Consider the following 17,136-nt stretch of genomic DNA (forward strand, 5'->3'; position numbering starts at 1 on the left):
AAAAAAAGAGTTTTCTCAATCTCTAAAATATTTTTAACTTTTAAAAGCTCAACATCGTGGACTTCATAATACCAACCCAAACCTTTAGTATGTCTATTTTTACAATGCTTCATTTACACACAACCTGTACCTTCATACCTGTAACTTTCATACCGCTCATAAAGTTTAACCCTAGGTTTTGTACTAAGAGAAATAAAACAATACCAACATTGAAAAAATTTATTTACATGGGATGAAATTTGTGAAAAAGTATATAACGATTTATGTAACAAAATAGAACACAAACTAAAACAATTGTAAAAAAAAATCTTATTCACTGAGATGCAAATCTTTTTTCAACATATAAGCTGTTACATGCATCATAAAGGGTTCATTCTTTAAGAAGTTCGCAATAACTCTCTCCCTCACTTCCTCCCAAGCGTAGAGATCTCTGTATAACGGTCGTACATATTTCATACGCCCTTGTTTGTTAACGAATTGAAGTGCATCGTCTAATTTTGTTTCATCTTTACTTCGTACGCATAATCTAAGCCAACGAAACTCAATTTCACTGTTTCGATTGCCATCTATTCTGTACGTTTCGCCCACGTCTCGAAGTCTTTCCAATGACAACGGCTCTTGTTCGATAAGGGTTTGTAGAAGATATATAAGTTGTTGCGGTGAGAATCGCCGTACATCAGTGTAATTCAAAATCGTACATTCTACGTCATTTACTTTGCCCACAACCACCTGCACAGAGTCTGTCATTGATCTGTCAAAACTAAAAAAAAAAAATTACATTATTTTGCTAATCATCTCATCAATACGCGCGGATGCCTCGTTGGACTATTAATAAGATTGGATCGCTAATCCCAGGCTACGTAAAGGTTGGACCTAGATTTTTAGTTATTTTGCGATTATTAGAAATTGTCGGTACTCAGAAAGTTCCTTCAAGAGTATGCAAAGCCGTGATAGTTATCGCTCCAAATTAATTATTGCCCCAATTATAATGTTTATTGAATAAATATTTATTTCAAGGCAAAACACTGCAAAGCTATTCTGAAGTTATGCCACTGATATCAATCAAGGGGCTAGCGATGTCTTAAAGTTATAAAACACATAATGCTGGTACTGAAGTCTTTGTGTGGTAAAATAATAAATAAAAAAGGAATCCGGAAAACTTTCGTACCTGTCACAGAAACATAAACTAGGCATGCCAGGCTTATATAGCCAGGTGTCCCAATCAATGGTCGATATCTTCTCGTTGTCCTTGAAATATTCTAAGAAATGGTCCTTGAATTGAAATGTGTCTATGGATTGTCTTTGGAACTTGTTAAGATAGGATCGTATGAAGCCATCAAATACATCTGCAAGAAATTGTTTTGATACAATAGGTACACATCAATCGCTCATGAATTATTTCTTATGAGGATTTTTTTTTACTTTTATCCTCTAATCTACAACACCTTGTTGTGCGAATTCTAGCTCAGCTCAAATAGGATAGGCAGACAGCAACACAATTTCGTATATATTACGATACGTATATGTATTATTTTTTCATTTTAAAATTTAATTTTTGTTACATATAATTATTTTCCTCTACTATTCAAAAGTTTCATATCTTTTGTAAAGAAAAAATGAATACACATAATATGGATAAATTAATGGCTTAATTTACCAGGTCCTCCAACAAGATCTTCAAGGTAGCGTAAAAACAGTGAGCCTTTTTCGTACGGGACCCTTGAAAAGGCATCGTCTGGAGAGTGACCGTCCAAATTTATTATCAAACGGGTGAAAGGACTATCATCGCCTAATTCCTTGTTTATCTACAATATAAAATCAATATTTATACTTTTTACCTCTTTAATATAAATAAAGCAGGATATGTAATGGCACACAAAATGTTACGATGTGCCAAATTTTTGCTTGTAGTTGGTCCTTTTAGAATAATGAATACATATCTTTTATAACATGTGTATCTTTTGAAATAACATATTTCGGCACTTTTTATGTTCTTGCGAACTTTGGGTACATTAGAATACTGACAGATAGAGTAGAGTACAAAGTATGACAGCATATTTAGTTTAACAACGATAGAAAATGTTATACAATATATTTCTTCTTATTTAGAACTTCTTTAACAGCAAGCACAAATATCGATAGTTTTTGCAACTTACTGTCTCATCTAGCTCTTGGAGTCCAAGTAAACTACTGAAGTCTCTGGTCTGCTCAGCTGACTTCGAGTCTTTTTGTAGCGAAGCAGCGACTTTTCTCTCTAGAAATACGGTGAAGCCCTCGTTGAGCCAGAAATGCTCAAAGTTCCTGTTCGTCACAAGGTTGCCCGTCCAACTGTGCATTATTTCGTGCACTATGACGTCCGCTTGACTTCTATCACCAGCCTGGAATATGAAAATGTCGGATATAACCACACGTTTCATATGACTAAAGTTTAAGTAAGTGATGTGGGCCTCTCATAAGCCCCCTCCACATAACTTATAAAACACGTTCAGTTGTTGAGTAGACTTTTTTTATTGTGTTGTTGGGAAATCTCCTGAAAGCAAGATACCGGACTTATTGGGGAAGAAACCAGGCAACGCACCGATGCGTTTTAGAAAATCTTTTGCACGGCACTATTTTTGGCTCTTCCCGGGGAAAACGCATACCATGTGAGTCGTCTGTGCACCAATCTAGCCTGCCTTTACACTGTCGTAGTTGTCATAACATCTTAGATGTACTAGACTCTGTCAAGATATCTATATTACAATCCTCAGCTTATTAATGCCCCACTTAGGCATTCTCTCTAATAGAAAAATATGTAATAGCATATTTTTCCTAGAGAGTACCTACCACCACAACAAGATATAGCAGACTAATATTAGAAGTTGGTAAATGTGTTGATCTGCGGTAGCTTTAATAAGATATAAGTCAAAGACAGTCAACATATTTAAAAATCGACTAAAAGAATTTTATTTATCTAATTTGATATAGTGCATGTATGTTCTATGTTTACATATATAAACATATATTTATATGTATGTATATATTATAATTATATGTATTTAATTTAATTGTATCACCGGTTGCACTGTCCCCTTTTCCCTAACCTAATTCTCTACCATAAAGGGTTGTCTCGAGTAGATCGCTTAAAGCGATAAGACCGCCTTTGCGCATCTTATATATATATTTTTATTGTTTTTGTTATTTCTTGTTTTTACTTTTAATTTGTGCAATAAAGACTTTATCTATATATCTTTAATATACCAACAACTTCGTTGTATGTTGTATTTTTATTTAATACGTAAATTGCCATTTCCTTGTGTGAATACACAAGTCACAGTTGACATGCATACAAGTATTGGCAGGCGTCCCGAGAAGCACGGCACACTTTTTTTGGTTGCATTATTTATTAATTTTAATCTAATTAAAAACATGCCAGTTTACAAAAAAAAAAATCAGTTATATAAGAAACCAGATATGTACCTACAGTTAAAAAATTTAATGTTGCATTGTAACAATAGGAATAATCCGATTGCACAAACCGTAACTTCTGCGATAATATAATGCTAAAAACACAATCAATTTATTGTTGTTATCAATAAAAACAACAATAATACACTTTAATAAAAATTTTGCACATAACTCTAAAATTCAAAATTCATTTATTTCAAGTAGGCCTAATATAAGCACTTTTGAAACGTCAAGACTGTCTGTGTGTACTCTACCACCGGTTCGGAAGGCAGATTCTCCCGAGAAGAAGCCGGCAAGAAACTCAGCAGTTGCTCATTTCCAACTCCAAGAAGTTAGGTGTGTGCCAGGGCTCGAACAGTATTAACCAGTAGGTATCACCTCTTCACAATATTATTTAAAGTGGAATAATAATTAATATAGGAATAGTAATTATATAATTAAAAAAAAAATATATATATATAATTATACTACGACAAACCACATCTCGTCATCTAGATTCAAAGTAAGCGTAGCTTGTGTTATGGGTACTGAGATGACTGATGAATATGTTTATGAACAACATACATAAACACTATTAGGATTATAAATAACACATATAAACACCCAGACACTAAAAAACATTCACGTTCATAACACAAACATTTTTCAGTTGTGGGAATCGAACTAAACGGCCTTGGACTCAGAAAGCAGGGTCGCTACCCGCTGCGCCAATCAGCCGTCAAAACTTTAACAACTCACCAATAATGTAGGGGTCACAAAAGTCAAGCAAGGGTTCTCCATGCCTCCATAGGGAAATGAGGGTGGTAGCACTAACAAGTCATACTGCTTCCACTGGTAGGGGCCACAGAGTTGCTCAGCAGCTTTCAAATATTTCTCCGTCTCCTCGAATTCCCATGCTGCATTTTCTATTTCCTCCTTTTCTGCCCATACGATTGATCTGAACAAAATAATGCAGCAATGATGGACCTCGTCACCTAACGAAAAAGCGTTGTGTCCCTATGCAATTCAATATCTACCTTATTTAAACGCTATAGAGTATTAAATAGTATACATGAAGAACATTTTTGTCACAGGCTTTAAACTTGCGATTTTATTTTACTAAAATAGCCATTATCGTATAAAAGCAGTCCTAGTTTTAGGAACTCATTCAATAAAAACAATTAAAATATTCATAACTTCCTTCCTGAATCTCCCAAACTCACTATTTTTGAAGTTATATTTCTTTTGGCGTGTTATGAACATTAAATGTATAAGTCATCAAAATAATGTTGTACGAGAAGTTATGCTCACAGATGTAATACAGGACAAAGTTAGCCTCCTAAGAGAACATCGCCTCTTTTCCAGAGAGGAGGATACCAATAAGACGATAATATAAAATAAGTAAGCACTGTGCTTTTTGTTGTTTATTTCTTTTTTTATTTCAACGGGTAATATAGCTAAAGATATTCTTCGAAAGTATAAGGAACTCTTCAATCTGGACCGCCAATCGGTCACAATAATTGGAATTGGGTATAAGTTAAATAATTATCTTAAAACCTCCTGTAATTTACGGTGTTCTTTATTTAGATAACAATTATTGAAACAACATCAACATTATCAACTTATTAGAAACTTCGAGGTGCGTGCCGGGAATCAAATTTCGAAGCCCTAACCAGTATGCTATAACCGCCTATGACTTACCTATATCCCAATGTCCTGTGCTCCAGTACGCCTACAGCGATGGCCAGAAGGTAAGAGGGAATGGGTACAGGCTGGTCAAAGGTGGTGCGGTTACCCTCGCCCTTCGTGCGTAAAGCGCTCATCAGCACCGTGAACTGGTCGGGAGCGGTGACTTCAGCTTGGTAGGTGAATTTGACAGCTGGCGTGTCTTGACAGGGAATGATCGACCTGGCGTGGATTGGCTGAAAAGGAAACGTATCTGTAAAACAGCACTCACTTTGACATATGGCTTTTATCAAACCAGAGGCCTGAACCTGGGGCCATGGAGTCAGTGGGCCATCAGTCAGTAAATGCAAAAAATTCTTGCGAGACATTAACGCGTGGTTGATTGCTTCATCTGGTTACTGGCTCATTTTTTGAGCAAAGAATCAGCCTGGCTGTTAGCGCGGAAATGCAGCATTCTAATTAGTTAAGATATAAGTTTTATTGTAATATTATCAATAGGTAGTAAAGTAGTTTTTTTTGTGACACATTTCTTTTATCCAGCCTAAGATGGTAGCGGGATAAACAGCTGCCCATGAAGACTTTAAAAATTGTCCATGACAGGTAATTCTTCAATAAGTGTATATTTGATTGTAACGCCATCCGGTTAAATTTAGTTCGTTAATTGGAACAAATCGAGGTCGAACTGGAGTAAATTGTCCATTCACAGATACACCCAGCGTTGATAGACCCCAACTAGGTGGACAGAGGACTTCTAAGATAGTGACGACAAAGACCGTGAAATTAGAAACTTTAAAATTCAGAATTCATAAATGATTTATTCATGTAGGCCTTATGAAGCGTTCATACATTTAACATGTTACACTAATGTTAGTGATGGTGATAACTGCGTACTGCAACAAACTTAGCCAGAATTTTTGTTTTCACCATCTCACAGTCTAATTAATGTTGAGCTATGAAGTTAGAACCATTCATACCCAAGCTTTTTTATCATACATGTAATCTTTACCATTATAATAGGATTTTTCTATAAGCTTACGTTTTATATAAACTTAGAACTTATTTAGAGACATCTCAAGGATTTCACCTGGTAAATGGTTTTAAAATTATATACAATTACCCTTAAATGAATTACTAATTTTATGCAGCCTAGTAACCTGCACTACAAGTTTTATTACTCCTAATATTAAAATTTTTAAAGTCCAATTTCTTTTTAAATTTTGTTATATTTTTATGTACATAAATTAAATTTTCAAATATGTATTTCAAATATTATAGGATGATGACTGTATACTAAATAATTTATTCTACGTCGTTTACAAGATACAGTAACAAAACATTAAAATGAAACATATTCTATTGAATTAAAGCTCAAATTCGTTTACACATTTGGAACCACCAATTTCAATTAATTGTAAATTGTTGCTTACCTGACACTGGCTAAACAAATACGGGTGTTCCTTTCCGGCGGTCTGGTTCGGTTCCAACCATTGCAAGCCGGTAGCTGTGGGCGCAGAAGAGAATTTGATCCTTATCGCCAGCCTTCAAAACAAACACACACATGGCAAGGTTTAATATACATTATTGACACAAGGGAAACTTAAAATTTTACTTATGATATTCATCTGAATATAAAGGAGATGCATTGCGGGTGTACAATGCATGCCGAGTCTTTGAAGTAGCCGACGCCCGTTTTTCAAACCGTGCAAACGCGAGCGATCTTGTCACTGAGGCTCCCGGCATGGTTTGATGTGAACCAGTATAGTAATGCGCTTAAACTTAAGATCGCCTTACTCTAAAGTTTGGGGTATAACGAAATTAGGGCCTAAACAATTTTAGCAATTTTATGTGATCTCTACAACTTTAGCCTGCTGAAATATACCTCTATTGTATATAAGAAAAAGTCACTGGTAATATTCTATCTACCAAAAACACTACTGAAAACTCGTACGCATCATTAAAACAACAGGTCTCACATGTTATTACTTTTCAAGAAATTCTCCAATGGATTTTGCACCATTTTGAGTTGTATGCAACTCTCACTGATCTCTTCTACGTCGAGACGTTCGCAAGAGGACTCCTCTACGTCATAGGTATAGTAGCAAGGCGTACGAGGTTTGTACGCAAATCCGTTGAACGTCATAGGAATTTTCTCAGTTGAATCATCTTTCATAGCTTGTTCGCACTCTTTTTTTGTCATGTTTCTTTTGTCAAAGGGACTGAAGCTTCAAAAGGAAGTAAACGGTATTTTAATATTTTAGTGTGGAAACTATAAACCATCTAACCGCCATTTTTTAAAGCAGAATTGCTTAATACTATTACTGGTCAATTGCTGGCAGCAATACAAATCCTAACTAATAAGTATTGTAAAAGCGAAAGTATGTTTTTTTGTTTGTCTCTTTTTTACGCCCTAACTATACAATAGTAATAAACTTGAATTTATTATATTGGCATAAAGTTAGTTCAGAGGACGGAGTAACATGGAAACATAGACTACTTTTTATCTCAGGAAACCAAACGTATTGGTGAAAATCCGTTATAAACTCCTGGACGAAGCACGCGGACGAAGCACGCGGGCGTGATATGAATAAATGGTTAAATAAATGAATGAAAGCACTTTTTTATAGAAGATTACAGAATTTGTTGATGGCAGTTTTCCAATTTATTAACAAGATGTGAAGCCGCCGACCCACCCACCAGCCTGTGTCTTGAGTGCGCCTTTAGTGTGTATAATAAACAACAGATGTGGCCCAATTTAAAAATACTTGTATTTACGAAGTTTAATATCAAAAATGCGTTTTACAAAAACGTTATACGTTATTTTAAAGATCTTTTTAATGCAAATAACAATTTGTCTTCAATTTAAATTGGTTCATAAAAGTTATACTAATTTCTATTGCTAAAGTTATTTGAAAACTGCACGACCAAGAAATACATAATTCAAAATTCATTTATTTCAAGTAGGCCTAATACAAGCACTTTTAAAACGTCAAGTCTGTCCGAGTGTAGTGACTCTACCACCGGTTCGGAAGGCAGATTCTACCGAGAAGAAGCCGGCAAGAATCTGCCTTCCGAACCGGTGGTAGAGTCACTACACACGGACAGACTTGACGTTTCAATACATTATTACAGTATGTATTTTAAAAAGATCTATTTGAGAGATTTTTCTACAAGAAACACAAAATTCAACTCACCTTGAAGAACTCAAAAGTCGGTTAAGATCGGTTAAGTTTTATTATACCCACTACAAAAAATAACCGTTCTGTATTTATAGCCCCATATCCTAAAATCATTAAATTATAATACAATAATATTTCAAACTTACTCTTTCTCTGGCGTAACAGCGAGTGGCAGTGTTATTGTCAGTTTGGATCCCAAATTTTGTACAGGCTCATCTAACTTATACGCAAGCGGTGTACCATCATCTAGTTCCAATGACTCTATGCTCAAATCGCTTGTGTCGAATATCTAAAACAAATATTGAAAAATGGGAAAGGATATATTTAAAATATAAGGTAAATCAGCGAAAATATAAACATAGCATGCTTAAGAGTATTCAAAAACGTTTTCAAAGGCGTGTGTGTGAATCCTAACTGGGTAAGCGTAGTGGACTACGGCCAAAAATCCTTTTAATTCTAAGAGACCAGTGACTTGTAGTGGACTGGTAATTGGTTTTTGATAAGGATTATGATCTTAGTTGATAACATATGACGGCCGAGTGGCGCAGTGGGCAGCGACCCTGCTCTCTGTTCCAAGGTCGTGGGTTCGATTCCCACAACTGGAAAATTGTTTGTGTAATGAACATGAATGTTTTTTCAGTGTCTGGGTGTTTATCTATATATTATAAGTATGTGTATTATATTCATAAAAAAATATTCATCAGCTATCTCAGTACCCATACCACAAGCTACGCTTACTTTGGGGCTAGATGGCGATGTGTGAATTGTCGTAATATATTTATTTATTTATTTATAGAAGTTGAACTATTTAACAAATTGTCATTCGAAATTGGTACCAATCAGTCTATATGCGCACGCACAATGAATTGAATCGCAAAATACATGATTGGTTCCACTGTTTGTTATGCAGCATGGGAGCAGTCATGATTGGCCGGCGCATTTAGACTAGCGAAATAAACGAAAGCGGGGCTTCTTATGCAACTCCCACCTAGACTATGTTGATAAATAACATTGGTAAATAACATTGCTCTTCTTGCAGGGGAAGTCTGCAAATAATATTACAACAAATTATACTGTAAAACAAATATCCCTCAGACCGGTACAGGTCTACTAGATAATTGGATAGGGCGTTATTAATAGACGTGGCATAACGTTGGAATAGTTGTTTTTTCAGGGAATAGGAGAAATTTACACCAGTTTTTTCAGGCTTTGGCATTTGAAAGGTGATGTCAGTTAAATAGTGGCAAATCACTGCATAACTATTTCGACATTATTCATCGTTCATAAATAGGGACATAAAGTCAGAATTTGCAAACTTGCAAAACCTAACCAACTAGAAGTTAACCTAAAAGTGTAACACTTTTTTTACAGCTATAGACCTTTCTTTGCAAGCGGCTCATGGATTTGTACTTATTCTTAATTTATTTCAGTGCTCATGACTCAAAAGTGACCGACTTTTAACCCTTTCGATCCTCATCATCATATCAACCCAGCGCACTTCAAGACGGACGGGTCTCCCACAATGATAAGGGTCTAGGCCGTCCACCACGCTGGCCCATAGCGGATTGGCGGACTTCACACGCCTTTAAGAATATTATGGAGAACTCTCAGGCAGATGGGTTTCCTCGCGATTTAACGGTAAAACTATTACCGTTAAAGCAAGTGATATGCTAATTGCTTGAAACGCACAAAACCTAAAAACCTATGAGGCATGCTGGGGCTCGAATTCCGCCCCCGAAATTGAAACCTAACCTAGACTATTACCGAAGTCCTAACCACTAGACTATTACCGATTTAGATCGCCGTTATTAAACCTTTCAAGTTCATAAAACGATGAACTTCAATTCACTTATGACCCACATTTGGTCCCAGACCTCCACTCTCATAGTAGATAGAGGACTTAGACCGTAGACCCTCCACGCTACTCAAACACGCGTTGGCGGGTTAAGATCATTACCATCATCAGCCTAATAAAATATAAACCTGAGACCTTAGATCATTGAAAAAAAAAATTTAGACAAGCCGCCTTTTTCACAGTGGCGTGTACAGGGTCATCCACCAGGGTATGCTGATGCATAGCAGGTGTATGGCAAATTCCCCTCCAATACGAGTTATATACAATAATTTGGGTAGGCAGTGCTTATGTGCATGTATGAAGTGCACGCCACTGCTTGTTCCAAAACATTGGAAGGTTTCTAAGAAAAAAAGAGTGTTGATACTCGGACGAACAGGCGGACAGCGGAATGATCCTACTAGGTTTCCCTTTTCAAAAGTTGTTCGGAACACAAATAAGTGCTCTAGCCATTTTAGACTCAATATAAAACGGATGTTCTTTATTTAGGTTATTTTATCATAACATAGCTACAGTAGTATCAATAAAAAACCGACAGCAAGATATTCATGTTAAATGTCGACTGTTGATAATAAGATACTTTAATATTTCAGTGATCTACCTACAGGCATTATCTCTTGAGAGTTTTATTAAAAACCTTGGGGGAAAACCGAGTTATATGCACAACAAAAACGCGTTATTCATTCCATGAAACCTCAATTCTAAAATTGCTCTACCAATATCGAAAAATCCATGTGATCATACATTTGTACCCTTCTATTATATCCTCTGACAAGGATAAAATTAATTTGTCCACCTGCCAAAGCACGGCAACAGGAAATAGGAGAAGTTTACCCCCGTTTATTATTAGGTAATCATCATCATCACATCAACCCTTTACTGGCCCACTACAGGGCCTCCTCTGAGACCGGTTTAGGCCGTAGTCCACCAAGCTGGCCCAGTGCGGATTGGTGGACTTTACACGCCATTGAAAACATTGTGGACTCTCAGACATGCAGGTTTCCTCACGATGTTTTCCTTCACCGTTGAAGGAAGTGATAGTTTAACTAATTAAAACGCAGGAAAGTGATATTTTAATTAATTAAATCGCACATAACTTAGGTGCGTGCTGGGTTTCAAACTCGGCCCGCCGTAAGTGAAGCAGAAATCCTAATCACTGAGCTATTCACCGCTATTTATTCGTTATTATTAGGTGCACGTATATTATTTGGATATTATTTGTGCTCCGATTTTCGATGAATGGATAAGAAAAATTAAAAAATTCAAAATTCAAAATTTCCTTATACATGTAGGCCTATCAAAGGCACTTACTTATGAAGCGTTCATACATATTTGTTTACATAATTGTAAGGGGATGGTGACAACTTCGTTCGCCAATTTAAATCTAAAGCTACGAGGGCTGAAAGCTAAAGCTTCCAAACGCGCCCTGGTCTAAGAAGAGCCCACAACAAACTTAGCCGGGTAATTTTTTTTTTGTTATCACCATCTTCCAGAAAATTTATATTAAGCTATGAAGCTAGAGCAACTCACACCCAAGCTTTTTTATCGTTTAAGTAATCCTTAATAAATATGGGTAAAGTCCTTTCTTTGTGGAGAAAATGTCTCCGGCCCATGCCAGCCGAGATGTTCGTATTCGCTAGAGGACATTATAAAGGCAAGCCAAAACCTTGGTGTCCAACTTGCGTCCTTATCAGCATAAATAGTATTTTATTAGTTCTGATCATAACATTTTATTTTACCAGGCTTCTATATATTGATGATTTTTAAATAATTATATTTACTCGTCAACCTATTTAACTTACCAAATCATCGAGATAGTCCAAAACTTTGATATTATACAAAGCATTTCCATATAATATTTTATTCTGGAAGTCCACATCATATGTCAGATTAATATGCTTAATTACAGCGAATTCTGTAACAAGAAATAGAGATCAATACGTATACATTGCTTTGGCAAACTTTAAGGGGTTAGGTTAAGAGCAGGCAATATTTACTTTCTCTTATTAGTCTTTAAGCATTTTCTATAGAAATTTATATATGGCTAGAACAACTTGCTGACCTTACCTTACCTAACCTAACCCAAGGTTTCCGGAGGTATATGAAGCGATTCTGGCACACTAAGCGACTTAAAGAAATCTTCGATTTGTGATTGTATTGTGAGTGATGTAATTTGAGAAGAAATGTTAATCAATAGTAATATTTGAAATATATATAATATACTAGCTGTTGCACGCGACTTCGTCTGCCTTTGATTTTGTTTTTTTGATGTGACATTCAATTTAGTTGTAGTTCTAAAAGAAGTTAAAGGATATCGCTAAGCCTTAATTGAGGAGTTCTGTCCTATATCTCCATCCACATTCAGATCTACACAAAGTTTGGGGAAAATTTTAACACATATTATAACCTCTATAGTACAAAAATTATTATTTAAATCGGTTATAATTTTTTGGTGTTATGTGTAAAATCGTCAAACACTTTCATTCCCTCTCCCAAAGGAACCGAGCTTAATGTCGGGATAAAAAGTATCCTATATTACTTCTAACACTTCCAAGAATATGTGTAGAAAGTTTCATGAGGATCGGTTAAGTAGTTTTTGCGTGAAAACATAACGTAAACGTAATATTAGTAGGGATAGGGATTAATCAGTGCCGGATTAACCATGTAGCAAGAGTAGCAATTGCTACGGGCCCCGCGCGAAAGGGGGCCCGCATATTTAATACCGCTCATCTCTGCCTGACTGACTGACTGACTGACTGACAGACAGACATACATCACCTATAGTAATTAACTAGACTATTAATTACCCAAATACATATTGTATTTAAGATACGTTAATACGTATTCAAGATACGTATTGAGTATTGAATTGTATTTTTACCATTTTATACTTAGGAACCCATAGCAGGTATAGGGTTCTTTTAAAGAATTTACTACGGGCCCCGCGCTTGCTTAATCAGGCACTGATAGTAATATATGAATAGCTATAATGAATGATTAATCATTTTTCAGGACAACACGAATCAGAAGAATTGCTGCATTAGTCGTGCTGTCGATATAATAGAATGACAGCGACAAAGCGTTGATTGCACCACTGAATGATTGGCTAAAATTAGCTCTATTGGCAGTTTAAATTGGTGGTATCTTTACCACCAATTAAACCAATAACAGCAATTGAGTCGATGTCCGCAATAAATAGACTTACCTAACACGTACTACGTACGTGTAACTACGACAATACACACATCACCATCTAGTAAGCGTAGCTTGTGTTATGAGTATTAAGATGACCGATGAATATTTTCATAAATAATATACATACAAACATTTTCCAGACGTGGGAATCGAACCCACGGCTTGCCCAGTTAGGATTGACACACACGCCTTTGAAAACGTTTTTGAATACTCTTTGCAAGTTTCCTCGTGATCTTTTATCGTTAAATCAAATGATTTTTAATTGATTAAATTAAAAAGCACGTAACTCGATGGGTGTCAAGGATCGAAGTCTAGCCCCGAAAGGGAGGCCGAAAACCTTAACGCAAGCCTATCGTTTCTTGAAAAAAAAATTGAGACAGATATTCATACTCTAAAATTCACTCTCAGTTTCATAACGCACGATAATAATTTAATTAATAAATCAGTAGGTACCTGGTCTAGAATACGATGATGGATCCAAAGGGCTCAAAGCTCCCATGGCTTTGGCTTTCATTGTGCTAAAACAAAAAACACCAATCACAAACAGATACATTTCTCTTGAAGAATGCATAGCGAGTTGAAATATGTGTATAAAATTGCCTTCCGCTACAACATTTTGATCAAGATTGAATAGTTTACTATAGGTGCTCTTTTATATTAGGTCGGCGTGGATTTACTCGCTCGCAATCGAAGAGTCCTTTTGGAGTATTGAACTCCCTATCGTCAAAGTAAAATGGACCTAATAAAAACCATTTTAGAGTAGCAAATCCTGTACTTCTGATTTTTGTTTTACAAACGTTCTGTTAAATGCTCGAGCTAAAGAATTGTAAACAAAATTGCGCTTTAGCAAAATGAGAACAAGAATGAGGTAATAGTTATAAATTGTAATGGCAAATCTAATAGAGAGGTCTATGTGTAGTGCTGTCCTTTTTACACTGTGTTTCAAGCACCCATAAAACGTATCACTAAATGATACTCGATTTAGAGAACTGTTTTTCAAGTAACATATATTTGCGTGGGCATAAACATACCCTTGCCTATAAGTGGCGAATATACCTGCCGTCTGTTGCCAGTTTCGTGTAGGAAAAGGAAAGGTGAAAATTGATAATTATCTTTGTTTCTAAACATGTTAATACAATATTACAATGACATGCACTGCCGCTAAAATTAATCAAAGTTTACCAATCTTCACAATCTTTAATTCCACATAAATTATACATTTCTACTATATTTTGTTTATTTTAGGATATTTTATTTAGTTCGTAGGGCACAAAACTATGAATGCACCCGATCCTACAGCCTCATGCACAAGCAAACTCCAAGTGTAATATTATAATTATTAAGGGTATATTATATTATTAACAGGAAATTATTTTATGCATTTTTTTTATTATTGAGGGAATAAAGTGACTGGTGTCAGTTTCCTTACGTCACGAATGCGCGAACGCGACGTTCAATCGTGCCCTAAATAAAACCTTCAAGCTGGTTTAAACTAATTTTACCGTTTCCCGCCACAGATTATTATTGATAGCTAGTGTTGCCAAGTTCCATAAACATTTTCATGATTTCTACCGATGGGTGTCCAATGCTGGACACAAGTCTTCTCGACTACAGTCCAGTCCCTGCGATTTTTTTTCGCAAATTCGGATTGCTAGTCCATCTTGTTGCAACCAGCTATGTGCCCTTCCCATTAACACTTCAAAAAGTGCAACAGGTTTTTCTTATTTTTTACGATTTTTTGGTGTAGCCTCATTTCTTTTTTGATTATTAAAAATACTTTGAGCGTAAATTGCTATAGCTTTCCTATGAGACCCATTCTTAGCAACCATGATTCAAACAACACACACTTTTTGGGCACTGAAGATGAAAAAATGAAACAGTGTTTTGAACTACAAATACTAGAAGTTTAAGCAGCTTTTTTAATTCTATATTGACTATTGATTGGAATGTTGGTGAAATTTATAATTGAGTATGTACAAGTTGATGTGTGAAAGCATATTTCCTGTAAGTTGGTCAAATACAGACAATAAAACTACAAAAAAAATTATGTCTGAGAGTTGAGTTTCACGAGCACGTTGGGTTTCATGAGGAAGAAGAAAAATAAAACGTAGAGAAACAGAACAATACGATCTCTTCTCTTCTAAATTGAATACAAATGGACTGGATTGATATGTAGCTTTCAGCAGGCAACCGCATCAGAAGCAGAAGTGTAATGTAGGAATGATTTTATTAGGGTGGAATCAAAAACATTACATTTCGAATCACAAACGTTACATTGTTATTTCTAGCATCTGATATTGTTGCAAGTTCAACATATTTTTTTTAAATAATATTTATTTTCAGCTTATAGGCTTTGCCAAATCATTGCTTATTTTACTAAGGTTTTAAAGAGAGACAAGAGACTATAGATTGCACCAACTAAAGCAACAAATACATATTTTATCTTAAAATTAAAGTGATCTATTTGAATACAATATCGCATTATAGCAGTAACGGTTTAAAATGGATAACACTGACCTAGAAAGTGCTTAAAGCAATCACTTGTTTTTTTTTAGTGTAACAATTGACAGACCAAGCAGATGTGATAAATGGAGAACCAGCGCCTAAAACAGAGCAAAACTTCACAGTTCATGCTAGGGACATATCCTACAAAGTGCCCATCTGTGGCCATAAACCATCAGCATTGGTGTTAAGCCCCATGTTCCTGTACTTACACCGGCTACCACACCTAGCCGGCAGGACTAAGCACAGCTTTAGTAAATAGTAGTATTTAGTTATGGTATAGTGTTATAAGTAAGGTATATTATATTTTTTCATATGCATTATGTAAAAGGCAGATAACAGATTTTTATCTGCTTAATATATTATAGTAAATCCGGTCTAATATGTATGTTTTGTAAAACCTTGTTTCTTAAAGTTCTGAATTAATGAATAAATATTTACGGAAGAACATGTAAGCTTCGGACAGCGGCAAAACAAATTAAATTATTTAAATAATTTAAACACAAAAGCCCCTTCAAAATAACGGGTTATGACTTCAGTCTAGTTTTTTCAATGCTGCCTTCCTTATGTACCTATAAATAAAAAGTGCACCCGTGTGCACGAGAATGAGTGATTTAAAAAAAAAACCGAGCTAGATAACCTGACATTTTATAAGTCAACCAACTATTTCAAATCATTAATCTATCAAAGTTAATCAAATTACTTAAAGTTATTCATATCTTCGATTTTATAACATAACATAACATAGAAATTCTTCATAATTACCGTATACCGTAAATACACCGGGTAAACAGGTAAGCTTAAAATTCAAGTTGATAGTTAAATTACTTACTTAAGGCTAAAATTTCTATTAACAACCAAGGGCACTTGATGTATTCTTGGTTTACGTGGTAAACAATTGAAACCACTTAAGTTTCTACTGAAAACTGAATACACTTTTTGTTTTCTTGTTAGAGTTGGATACCGTAAATGCAAACGAAAATGCCGCGTGACTACTTTGCCAATGACAGACATTTTTCAATAAAAGATTCTCTACACATCATTATTGGACTTTATGTTTTTCTTGGTTTGGCCAATTCGGATAGGATCGGGAAGTGTAGAGAGTCTTTGTCAAAGGGCTGCCATTAGTAAAGTCTATGCTATATTATCATTTTAAAGCTGAGGAGTTTGCTAATTTGCTTGGTGACCGTGATAATATCAGGAAAAAATCCTTTTATACTGGATAGTCCATTTATCCAGGAATGCTATAAGACATCACGGAAATTGTTCCTTTTGAGAGCTGCGTAAACGGTTAAAGTT

At 35.4% G+C, this 17,136-nt stretch overlaps 1 protein-coding gene across 2 annotated transcripts; it reads right to left on the reverse strand.

The window, feature by feature from the left end:
- Window positions 1-205: 205 nt before the first annotated feature.
- Window positions 206-16,866, reverse strand: LOC120633291 (leukotriene A-4 hydrolase). Of its 2 annotated transcripts, XM_039903473.1 has the most exons (12): window positions 16,670-16,804; window positions 15,853-15,938; window positions 13,789-13,853; window positions 11,943-12,055; window positions 8,435-8,577; window positions 6,540-6,651; window positions 5,128-5,348; window positions 4,186-4,384; window positions 2,157-2,378; window positions 1,658-1,805; window positions 1,169-1,346; window positions 206-760 (listed from the first exon to the last, which is right to left on the reverse strand). In XM_039903473.1, the coding sequence occupies exons 3-12, from the start codon at window positions 13,847-13,849 to the stop codon at window positions 310-312; spliced, it is 1,848 nt and encodes a 615-aa protein (XP_039759407.1). In that variant the 5' UTR covers window positions 13,850-13,853; window positions 15,853-15,938; window positions 16,670-16,804; the 3' UTR covers window positions 206-309. The 2 variants fall into 2 exon arrangements, with proteins under 2 accessions (XP_039759407.1, XP_039759406.1); XM_039903472.1 differs by lacking the exon at window positions 15,853-15,938 and having other exon boundaries at window positions 16,670-16,866.
- Window positions 16,867-17,136: the final 270 nt, after the last annotated feature.

Source organism: Pararge aegeria, chromosome 21 (genome assembly GCF_905163445.1).
Source record: "Pararge aegeria chromosome 21, ilParAegt1.1, whole genome shotgun sequence".
NCBI classification, from domain to species: domain Eukaryota; kingdom Metazoa; phylum Arthropoda; class Insecta; order Lepidoptera; family Nymphalidae; genus Pararge; species Pararge aegeria.